Source organism: Rattus rattus, chromosome 9 (genome assembly GCF_011064425.1).
Source record: "Rattus rattus isolate New Zealand chromosome 9, Rrattus_CSIRO_v1, whole genome shotgun sequence".
Classification (NCBI taxonomy): domain Eukaryota; kingdom Metazoa; phylum Chordata; class Mammalia; order Rodentia; family Muridae; genus Rattus; species Rattus rattus.
In genome coordinates, this window is record NC_046162.1 from 72,950,216 (window position 1) to 72,961,346 (window position 11,131).

General features: G+C 54.5%; 2 protein-coding genes across 13 annotated transcripts in view; both read left to right on the forward strand.

Annotated features, from left to right (window-relative positions):
* Positions 1–5,132, forward strand: part of Strada (STE20 related adaptor alpha) — a 28,374-nt gene extending 23,242 nt beyond the window's left edge. For 6 of the 11 annotated variants that reach the window (XM_032912278.1, XM_032912283.1, XM_032912280.1 and 3 more), the window contains 5 exons: positions 172–343; positions 784–888; positions 3,426–3,667; positions 3,987–4,029; positions 4,175–5,132. In XM_032912278.1, coding sequence (XP_032768169.1) covers positions 172–343; positions 784–888; positions 3,426–3,667; positions 3,987–4,029; positions 4,175–4,369 — 757 coding nt within the window. In that variant the 3' untranslated portion in view covers positions 4,370–5,132. The remainder of the gene's footprint in view (positions 1–171; positions 344–783; positions 889–3,425; positions 3,668–3,986; positions 4,030–4,174) is intronic. The other 5 variants (XM_032912281.1, XM_032912282.1, XM_032912285.1 and 2 more) reach the window with 2 other exon arrangements.
* A 2,230-nt stretch (positions 5,133–7,362) lies between these two features.
* On the forward strand, positions 7,363–9,857 carry Limd2 (LIM domain containing 2). 2 transcript variants are annotated; one of them, XM_032914280.1, is made up of 5 exons: positions 7,363–7,546; positions 8,476–8,570; positions 8,710–8,754; positions 8,839–8,978; positions 9,067–9,857. In XM_032914280.1, the coding sequence occupies exons 2-5, from the start codon at positions 8,529–8,531 to the stop codon at positions 9,224–9,226; spliced, it is 387 nt and encodes a 128-aa protein (XP_032770171.1). In that variant the 5' UTR covers positions 7,363–7,546; positions 8,476–8,528; the 3' UTR covers positions 9,227–9,857. The 2 variants fall into 2 exon arrangements, with proteins under 2 accessions (XP_032770171.1, XP_032770170.1); XM_032914279.1 differs by lacking the exon at positions 7,363–7,546 and adding an exon at positions 7,771–7,867.
* The last annotated feature ends 1,274 nt before the right edge of the window (positions 9,858–11,131 follow it).

Below are 11,131 nucleotides of genomic sequence, written 5' to 3' on the forward strand. Positions count from 1 at the left end.
TTATTTTCTCATTTTTAGACATACTTGAAAATGTTCGTAAGTACATTTACATATGTGTGAGAAGCAGTTACATACATGTGATATACCCGTAGGAAAGAGCCTGTCCACTACACAAAGCTTGCGTTTCTGTAGCATTAGGGCATGCCCATGACCTGTCTTTACCTCCCATAGGAGTGTCAAGGCCAGCCACATTCTGATCTCCACGGATGGGAAGGTCTACCTGTCTGGCTTACGCAGCAACCTTAGCATGATCAGTCACGGACAGCGGCAGCGTGCGGTCCATGATTTCCCCAAATACAGCATCAAGGTCCTGCCTTGGCTCAGCCCAGAAGTCCTCCAGCAGGTCTGTGTCCTTGAACGCAAGGAGCCCCTTGATTTCCCAGGGAAGCACAGGAATGTGCAGGGTTGGTAAGAGGATTCTAGAAGGAAGAGTCCTTGTTGGCCAGGGGTGCATTTCCTGCCTGCTGTATGTGTGTGTGTATGGCCCCCAGCTGGACCTGGCACTGTTGTGTTTGCCTCAGAGATGCTGCCCATCCTAGGATAGAGAACATTCTGGAGACACTTGGTGCTTTAGATTCCTGTGCTGCACAGGCACATCCACCTCAGTGTGCCTGCTGACTTCACAGCAGCACCAAACACTTGCTCTCCTCACATAGCAGTTGGGGGGCAAGCACCAGCCGCATGTGGCCCTGACTGGGATGGCAGCCTCTGCTTTATTCTTTCCTGTTTAAGAAAGACCAGGGCTGCAAATGGAGTCATCTGTGGCTTTTTCTCCTGACTTAGAATCTTCAGGGTTATGACGCCAAGTCTGATATCTACAGTGTGGGAATCACAGCGTGCGAACTAGCCAATGGCCATGTCCCCTTCAAAGATATGCCTGCTACTCAGGTGAGCCTGCAAGCCCGTGTCCCCTTCCTCCTTGCCTGCCTGCCTTCCACGCGTGTCTGCTGCTTCCTGCCACACTTGGACACTGACATAAAAGAAAGTCACCCTTTTTTCTTCAAGTTTTCTACCCTTGGTGGAGGGTGCTTGTGCAATTCTTTGTTCCCTTCTCTGGTGATAAATGTTGTGGTCAGGAGCCCAACCCAGGGGTGGGGCAAGTAGGGCAGCAGGGCAGAGAGAGGCCACATAACACCGTACCACGTGGCTATGCAAACCGTAAACCACATGAACCAACTTTGTTGTGCTTTGTTTGTGAAAGAGACTCTTTCTGCAGTTCAGGCTAGTAGCAAGCAAACCTTAGCCTCGGCTCCCCAGCTTTGTGAGTGTAGGCCTGTACCGCCATGCCTAGCTGAGCAGCCCTAACCCTCCCTTCCTCCCCTGATAAGTGGATTCAGATTTTCAGGCATCTCTGAGTTCCGTGCCACCATGCTGTAGCACACACTTTTAGAGCCTGCATTCTGTACATCCAGTAGAAGCTCACGCTCCTGCGTGTGCTGCCTTTTGACCACAGTTTAGGTGTAGTCTGCTCGCGTTGGACACACAGACCCAGAGAAACTTATTCAGGCCCCGTTATACCCAGGGAATGAAGTTGGGATTGTTCAGATAAGTGTTTCCTGGGTCTCAGGTACCTGGAACAAAATCTAGAATCAGAAAGGAAACAAGAAACTGAGCAGGGCCTCCCCTCAGGTTCACAGACCACCCCCTCGGCTCACACCTTGGGTCACAGGTTGGAGCTAGAGAATTGCCGAGTACTACCTGGAGCAAGGCTGGTCTAAGACTTTTTAAAGAAAAAATCTTACATGTGTGTATATTCTTGCATGTGTGTATGCGACCACATGTATGCAGTTGCCTAAGGAGGTCAAAGAAGGTATCAGAACTCCTGGAAATGGAGTCATGGGAAGTTGGGAGGCACTTGACATGGGTGCTAGGAACCAAACTCAGCTCCTCTGTAAGCTTCCTTAACCATTGAGCCACCTCTCCAGCCCCTGGTCTAGCTTTAAAAAGCTATGGCAGTGACCACATGAAGAGTGGGAAGGAAGCTTATTCTTGGACTGCAAGTGTAGACAGGGCTGGAGAAGGAAGCAAGGGCGTCCCATGTGGTTCCTGTCCCAAAGAATAGAGAAGTGTTGACGGCGTAAGTATAGGGTGGTATCAGATCATCTGTCCATCCGTCCATCTGAAAGGTGATTCAAATCTATCAATTCTGGTTCTTATCTTAATTTAACTGATAGAATAATTAGGTTGTAGAGCCTGGGTATAAGAAATGTGTAAGAAAAAAATTGACAAACAGGACATGCTCAGGAAGGAGTTAGATGTTTGTCAGTATGGGCCTCGTTAGCGTGGGCCTCGTTAGTGTAAACCTAGTTAGTGTGAACATTAGGTTCATTTCCAGAAGCAACATTGTCCAATAAAACTTTGCTCCTGCACGGTCCACAAGAAGGGAGCCACTAGCCACTTACGTTGATCGCGTAAACTGTAGCCACGGAGCTGGAGGGATTGAGTTTTAAGGCTAACGTAAGTATAGCCATGTGTGGTTAGAGGCTTCCACATTAGCACAGTCCTAGAGACACCTCTAAGTTCTGTTCAGATTGTTCAGCGGGTTCATGAGGTCACCTGCAAAGATCTACCTATCTTCAAGGGACGGCTTGTTTTGCATGTGTCACGTGAAGGCTCTGATCCAGGCTCCCGAGCTGGGGCCACTCCTGTGCAGCGTGCCCCCCACCCAGGGCGCTGGGCTGCAGATGCCCCATTGTTGGCTCCACTGAACCCATCTGCGCCTGGCAGAGTGGAGGTGGACTACAGAGACGGGCGTCACTCTGCTTCTACTCTAGAGAGAGGGCTGTAATCACAGCAGCTCGATGCCTTGCAAAGGGAGTGGGTAAGCTGGGTCCAGCCTTGGTGAAGGGGCCATTGCTGCCCATTCTCTCCCAGCAAGTGGCCCGTGTTCCTCTGCAAAAGCCAGATTTACATGATGTCTTGGGGCTTTCTACTGTGGTGAAACACCATGACCACAAGTAAGTTGGGGAGGAGAAAATTTATTTGACTTATACTTCCAGGAAACAGCATATTGAGAGAAGACAGGGCAGGAACCTAGAAGGAGTAACTCAGGCAGAAGCCATGGAGGGGGCTGCTTACTGGCCCGGCTTGTTCCTCATGACTTCCTCAGCCTGTTTTATTATAGAACCCAGGACCACCAGCCCAAGGGGGTACCATCCACAATGGGCTGGGCCCTCCCGGATCAGTCACTGACTCAGGAAATGCGCTATAGGCCTGCTCCAGCCCGTTCATGTGGAGACCTTCTCTCACGAGGCTCCCTTGTCTTAGATAACTCTACTCTGTGTCAAATACACACAAACCCAGCCAGCACCTCCAACATCTGTCTTCTCTGCCAGAGATCCCATTCGTTCAAGGGAGGAGGGTATTTCTGAGGAGACTCTTGGCCTTCCTGGGTCTCTCAGGCCAGACCCATCTCTGTTCCCTAGATGCTGCTAGAGAAACTTAATGGCACCGTGCCCTGCCTGCTGGACACCAGCACCATCCCTGCTGAGGAGCTGACCATGAGTCCCTCCCGCTCGATTGCCAACCCTGGCCTGAATGACAGCCTGGCCGCTGGTAGCCTCCGGCCTGCCAATGGTGACTCCCCTTCCCACCCCTACCACCGAACCTTCTCACCCCATTTCCACAACTTTGTGGAGCAGTGCCTTCAGCGCAACCCTGACGCAAGGTAAGTACCCTGCTGGCCTTCAGTTGGGCCTCAGGGAGCAGAGCGAGCTTAGGAGCTGCAGACAGTATTCCAGAGGCTATGACTGGTTTTTTATATGAGTACATGGTAGCTGTCTTCAGACACAGCCGAAGAGGACATCAGATCCCATTACAGATCTCATTAAAGAAACTAGCGGGGTGGCTTTGGCTCTTAGTTATTGGGAAAGCCGAGTAAAATAGGACAGGGTCTCTGAGGAGAGGGTCTCTGAGGAGAGGTTCAGTGTCTGGGTTTGGACAGCTGAGCCCAGGGGTCATATGGGTCTCTTCCCCTGTCTCTTCAGGCCAAACGCCAGCACCCTCCTGAACCACTCCTTCTTCAAGCAGGTAAGGCTCCCTGGCTCCCTGCCACTGCTGCTGTGACTCCAGCCCCTAAGGTGCAGCGAGGTGTTCTTCCTCTGCCTGTTTGAACTAGTGGCATGGCCGTGCTTCTGAAGCTCTGAGAGGCTCTCCCTTCCTTTCCCTTTTGGAGCAGGAGCTATGGCCTGGTAACCGAAGGTCCGGTGATGTCCTGGGACCTGAACTACAGGATCCGTACTTGTCTCTCTCCCTCAGATCAAGCGACGTGCTTCCGAGGCTTTACCTGAGTTGCTCCGCCCAGTCACTCCCATCACCAGCTTCGAGGGCAGCCAGTCTCAGGATCATAGTGGAATCTTCGGCCTGGTGACAAACCTGGAAGACCTGGAGGTGGATGACTGGGAGTTCTGAATCTCTGCCGCCTGCACCCTCCAGCTGGGGTGGGGTGTGAGCCCAGGGCCTCCTTGAGGACCAGCATCTGCCTCTGGCTGCAGGCTGGGTTCAAAGGACATTCTACCAGCAGGGCTGGCTGCTGGCTACTTGAAAGGACACTCTAGAAGGGACTTCACTGCTTTTGTGGCTTTTGAGACCCAGGGAATCCCAGTCACCAAGGACTTGGAGAGGCTGGAATGCTGACATCCTGTTTTGAGCTCAGGGGACCTCCTTAGAAGGAAGAAGTGCTGTATTGGCCCCAAGGCTCAAGTCCAAGCCCAGAGTTAACATTTGACCCAGGGAACCTTCACATCCTCCTCCCAACACTCGCTCTCGGCTATGCTGTTCCCTCATTCCTCTGACCACAGATCCTGTAGGGCTGAAAGGGGACAAGTCCTAAGCAGCCTGCCCCTGCCTAACCCTCCCTGGCGTCTGCCCGGTTACCGAGCACCAGGTGGGTTAAGGCTGGGACTGGCCGTCCCCATCTCCACATCTCTTGGGCCTGACACCTGAAGCCATCTTAGCTCATTTATTTGTTACACTCCTTTCCCAAGAATCCATCTTAATGCCTCCTGCCAGCTGCTGCCTTGGTGCCTCCTCCAAGGGCCATAAATGTCTTGCCTCATCTGAGGGCTTAAGAGTCCTTAGTTGTATTAGTTTCATTGTCAGAACAAATTAAAATTTTCAGAGTATGTTGGGAATGGCGCCAGTGTTTCACGTGTGCAGAGGCTGTACGCTGGCTCTAGGATTGCTAGGCTGGCTCCGCTGTTGGTTCCTGCTTCTCCCGGAGTGGGCTAAGTGGGTGTGTGGCCAGCCTGGCAGTGATTTCTTTCATAATCATTCCCTAGAGTTTCAGTATTAAATTTGCCTTGGCAAAATTATCAAGAAAGGGCACCAGTGCTGGCAACTAGCCAAGCCCATTGCTGGGCAGCAAAGGGTGGAAGACTTTTGTCTTATAACCTGATGTGTGTCTCCTTAATACCCAGCAAGCGTAACCCCAGGACCTGTCGTCATGGCTGGCAGCCAGAGACTAGGAGCATGGGGACCTGTCCTAGCCTTGTTTCTGTGCATGCCCACATGTACAACCCCAGCTCAGCAGTTTCCGCCCCCAGTCCCCTGGGCGAGGCTCTCACCTCCTCTGGCTGAGGTCCTACACCCCTTTTTCTGAGGCTTCTCAGACCATCAAAGACCTAAGAAGAGTTTTACAGTTGAGTCTGGGAGTCCAGCTTGGCTGGCATAGCATACATAAAGTGCCATGTTTTGATCACTTGTCCCTCTGCACGTTATACACTGCATGGTGCGTAAACCCAGCACTTGGGGGCAGAGACAAGAGGAGAGGCACTGAACATCACCCTCAGCTACACTGTTGGTTTGGGGAAAATTGTCCACACCTGTCATCAGATTCTCCAAGAGAGGTGAAGCCCTTTGAGACACCAGAAGGCTACTCCTGGCACTGACTGGCAGCCCGCCCTGCTGGGACCATCTGTGGGCAGAGCTGCAGGGAGCTACCAGTCAACAGTTGACGAGGATGAGGAAGGCATTGCAGAAGGATGGAAGGCAGCTAGCTGTGGGCCCATGCCAGCGTTCTGAGTTTGAGGCCACCCTGAGCTACAAGTCAATATCCTAGTACATACATCAAAAAATTTTAGGGGCTGGGGATTTAGCTCAGCGGTAGAGCGCTTACCTAGGAAGCGCAAGGCCCTGGGTTCGGTCCCCAGCTCCGAAGAAAAAGAACCAAAAAAAAAAAAAAAATTTTTAATTTAAATATCTGAGAACAAGTTGGGCAGGACTAAAAGAAGCACTAGAGAGTCACATGGTCCTTTCTCACTCGCCATTTCAGGTCCCCTAGCCCACCTCCAGTAGAAGTTTGTTTTGTTTTGTTTTGTTTTGTTTTGTTTTTTTCGGAGCTGGGGACCGAACCCAGGGCCTTGCGCTTGCTAGGCAAGCGCTCTACCACTGAGCTAAATCCCCAACCCCCCAGTAGAAGTTTTAAAAAAGTTTCTCTAAATGTTCCGTGTCCCAAAGGGCTTCACCTCTCTTGGAGAATCTGATGACAGGTGTGGACAATTTTCCCCAGGAAGAGTTACCCTAGATGTGGAGTAACAACCATCTGGAAGTCCACGGCTAAACCTCGCGCAGGCAAAACACGGACCTGAGGCTGAGGGAGAAAAGCGAAGCACAGCGTGGGCACAATAGCACCACAGTGGGGGAGGGGGGTGATGAGTGATACAGCCTGCTGCCTCCCTTTTCCCCTGCCAGGCAGGAGGCGGTAAGTTGTTCTGTTCCCTGACACGCGTGGGTCCGTGCTAGAGCCACCGGTTCTATTCCTGTTCCAGGGGTGTGGAAATATGTCGCTGAGGGCTGTGTGCTTTGTGAAAGTCTCCAGCTGGGCTTTAGGCAAAGCCTGCAGCAGAGGTCCGTGCCCTAGATGCTATTGCCTAGAGGTCCAGTGCTGTCCTCGAGCCTGCTGAGCAGTGGGCTAGGGCGAAGTGGCAAGAGCAGCTCTTGCTGCACTTTGTTCTCTAAACAACTCCAGTCTAAATGGCTCTCTGCTCCCTTCGGTGGAACAAAGGTGTGCTTGATGCAAGGAAGCGGGTCCTTTCAGATAAAGGCTTGACCTGGGTCATGGCAAGGCCAGAGGTTACTAATTCCCCAAAATCTGTCACAGAAACCATTTCGGATGCCAGGCTTAAGGGGGTTGGTGATTTCGGAAACCACACAGCTGTAGGAGTTCTCGGGTAGCGGACCTGTCACATCCCTTCATGTAGTGGCTTTGGCCCACAGCCGGCTCCCTTGGCCTAACGTGGAGGGACTGCGAGCCGCCTCCATCTTCCTCTGTAGGACTCCGTGGCTGCCAGTGGTCGAGTCCCCACAGTGGGGTAACTCAAGCTACTGGGTCTTCCGAGCGCGCAAGGGGGGCGGGAGCGGGGCGGAGCTAGTGGGACTCGGCGTTCACAATGGCTAACGGGTAAACCGAGGCAGTGAAAGGGCCAGACCATTTCAGAAGGTCCGCGCCGGGAGAGCCTTGGGTGGCGACCGTAGACCGAACTCATCTCCTCCCGAGATATGCGATTCGGTCCCCGCCGTTGTCCCTTCTCCACGAGCCGTAGAGGAGGTTGGTTCCGGGAGGCAGGCGAGCGCGGGCTGTGAAAGCGGTGTGGGGGCAGACAAAGGCGGGAGGGTTGATCGGGGGGACGGCGAGCAAGGGAAAGACAAAGCACAGAGGGGGGTCGGCGGCGGCTTCTCCCGGAGGCGGCCCCCGGGCGCTGGAGCCAATGGGCGGGCAGGCGCGGGGAAGGGGCGGGGGGCGCGCCGCGGTGAGGCGGCGGCTGCCGCTCGGGGACCACTGGCAGCGGCGGCAGCTCGCGCCCGCGCCTCTTGCACCCGAGGCGGTCCCCCAGCGACCGACCCCCGCCCCGCGGCGCAGGCCGGCCCGGTGAGACCCACGGCGGCCGGGGGGAGGGGTGCGGAGCGTTGCGGGGCCGACGCCGCCTGGCGGTTCACGCGTTGCGCTCGCCAGGACCCCGAGGCTCGCGTCGGTCCCGCAGGGCCGGCCCGTGGTGGGGTGGAGATTCGGGGTCTGGGGTCCAGAAGAGCGGGCGCGGGAGGCAGCGCAGTCGGGCCAGGCAGGAGGCCAGGCCCAGCGCTGTCCAGGGGCTGGACGTCTAAGCCTGGTGCGGGGGACCGTGGGTCAGGCGGTAACCGGCCCAGACCTCTGCTGACCTCCCTTCACCCCAGGCGGGGTCTCTGCCCGTAGGAAGGCACACGCAGAGACCGGAGCCCCTGTCCCCGGCCGCTCTCGCCAACTTTGTTCTGTCCCCACATATGTTTCCACTCAGGGACCCCCTAACCCTTGGGGGCTGAATGAGGGGCAGACAGACTGTTGGGGGTGGGTGAGGGGCGGAAGTGGCAAGACCCAGAGCAACAGGAAATGACTTAGGGAAAGTCCCAACCGCAGCCCCCCAACCCCCTGCCTAAAAACACCCCAGCCTGCAGGGTGGAGGGAGGGCTCATGGGGCCCCACTGACTGACTTCCCCTTGCAGAACCTTCTTGGCTCGGCGTCTCCTCCAGGGCCGCCAAGCACCTCTGAAGAGCCATGTTCCAGGCTGCCGGAGCCGCCCAGGCCACCCCCTCTCATGTAGGTGACCAGTCAGGTGGGAGGGGTAAAGGGGATAGGAGCAGCTTGTTTGCTTAGCACCTTCGGCCACCTGGAGTGTCCCTGGGATCTGGGTTTGGCCACCGGAGAGCTGACCCCTCTGACTACTCCTCTTCCCCAGGAAACCAAAGGCAGCAGTGGCAACAGCACGGTGCAGCGGTCTAAGGTAGGGCCCCGAGGGTGGGTGCGGGTGGAGGAAAGGGTCGGTGCTGGTCCAGCTTCTTGCTGAGTGTACTCTGCTCCACTCCAGTCCTTTAGCTTGCGGGCTCAGGTGAAGGAGACCTGTGCAGCCTGCCAGAAGACTGTGTACCCTATGGAGCGGCTGGTGGCAGACAAGCTCATTTTCCACAACTCTTGTTTCTGTTGCAAACACTGCCACACCAAACTCAGGTGCGCTCCCGCCCTGTTCTGGCTTGCCCACCCTACCCTGCCTTCCTGCCCTGACCCAGACTGACCCAGCTGTTCTCTGCTTCCACAGCCTGGGCAGTTATGCTGCAATGCACGGTGAATTTTACTGCAAACCTCACTTTCAGCAGCTGTTTAAGAGCAAAGGCAACTACGATGAGGGGTTTGGTCGTAAACAGCACAAGGAGCTCTGGGCCCACAAGGAGGTGGACTCAGGCACCAAGACAGCCTGAGACCCCTTTAACATCCATTCCCTCCCAGCACGTGGCCTACAGCTGGGCAGTGGGAAGGAGGTTAACCTGGGCTTGGGGGAGCGGGGTGGGAGTGGATGAGGCTCCCTCAGACAGGTTTCAGGCATAAGGCTCTGCTCCAGGATTCCTTACCTTTCCCCATAGGACGGGCCTTGGGAACCAGAATTGGAGTTTTCACCATACTGCTTCCTTTAGCCCATCTCACCTCACCCCATGGCTCCCTGGGAGGCCCACAAGCCCAGCTTCCCTATTTAGGTGCCTTTTCTCCAGCAAGGAGTCAGCATGCCCTCCTCAGGGTTCCAAGCTCCCTCACTGCCACCTGGGCCTTGTGTACCCCCTTGTCTCCCCATCTACCTCTGCCCCTTAGCCTGGTTGTGAGCCACAAAGACTGGAAGAGGGAGAGTGCCATCTGCTGGGCCTCATAGATGCCACCTCGCTGGTGGGGGGAGGGCTGGGGGAGAGGCAAGACAGCCTGCAGCCTTGGGGTCCCTTGCATCACAGAGCTAAAGCTCTTGCTAGAGCCTCAGCTGACAGGGTTGGCAATAGCTATGCTCCCCCTCTGTTGTGCTGTTGACTGTTGTGATCAACCCTGTTTTAAAAATGTTTAAACAGATCTTGACTCTCTATTATGTGGCCTGATGGGGGGCTTTGTGGCAGATATGCTGCAGACTCATCACAGGGATGGGAACAGCCCATAATACTCCTGGCGTTGAAGGGGCTGGATGATGTATTACCTAGAAAAACTGGTCTCTGCCACCTTGGGGTGTTAAGCTGTCAAACCTGAAATCTCACTGTGTACCCTTGTCCCAGAGAAGCCAGGCACACTGACTCGCATCCACACAAACTGTTTTTGGTTTTTGAGACAGGGTTTTGCTGAATACATAGCTGTGATTGGCTTAGAACTCTTGAGATCTGCCTGCCTCTGCTTCCAAAGTGCTGGGATTCAAGGCGTGTGCCTCAGTTCTTCAGAGGTTAACTTTCTACACTTGAGTAGAGTGGAGTACAAAACAGAACCTTTCTGATTTGGCCAAGACCTTGTCTGTCTGCCTTTCTGCTAGCCAATCCTAGCTGTCCAGTTTTCTCCTAGCCCTTTGCCCAGAAATTTGCAAGGAATGATGGGAGTCCATAGACTAGCAAGTGCTGCTGAAGTCCAGTGGCTTCTACCCTTTCTCCTCATTCCTTCATCTTCCTAGAGCCTCTTCTATGAAGTGGGATGGCACAGCTACTGTGCCAGGATCTCCAGGGGCAAACTGCCCCTCAGAGTTCATGCACACTGAGGGATGACAGCTCACAGCAGAGGAACAAGGCATGTGTGAAGATGCTCCCTCAGTGGAAGTCTGAATTGGCCTGCCCCGGGCCCTACTGTCCTGACTTCTGCAAACCGCCTATGGGACAGATGAATTGGTGAGCAAGAAGTCAAAGACTGCTAGGCAGTCCAGCCTCTGGTTCTGTTGATGAGCGAATCACTGTGGATTGTTCCTTCAGGTGGGCATTTGGGAAGCAGGCAGTGACAAAGCCTTGGATTTATAGGGACAAGGATGGTCTCTTGCCACAGTTCAGATACAGTGGCTGGGCTATGCATGGTACCACGTGCTTTTAATCCCAGCACTTAGGAGGCAGAGGCAGGTGGATCTCTGAGTTCAAGTCCAGCCTGGTCTACAGAGTGAGCTCCAGGGCAGCAGAGCTACACAGGGAGACCTTGCTTCTGACTGACGTTCTGTAGGAACGGGACCAAGGGAGCCCCTCTGGGCCAGGAAGACTAAAAGATGTCATGAATGTCCTAGGAACTCAGCTATTGATACACAGTTCAGATGGACTAGCAGTGCTGTCCCAGTAAAGCACTGGGATAAGAGGGAAGGAGAGGAGAGAGGAACCACCTGGGTTAGC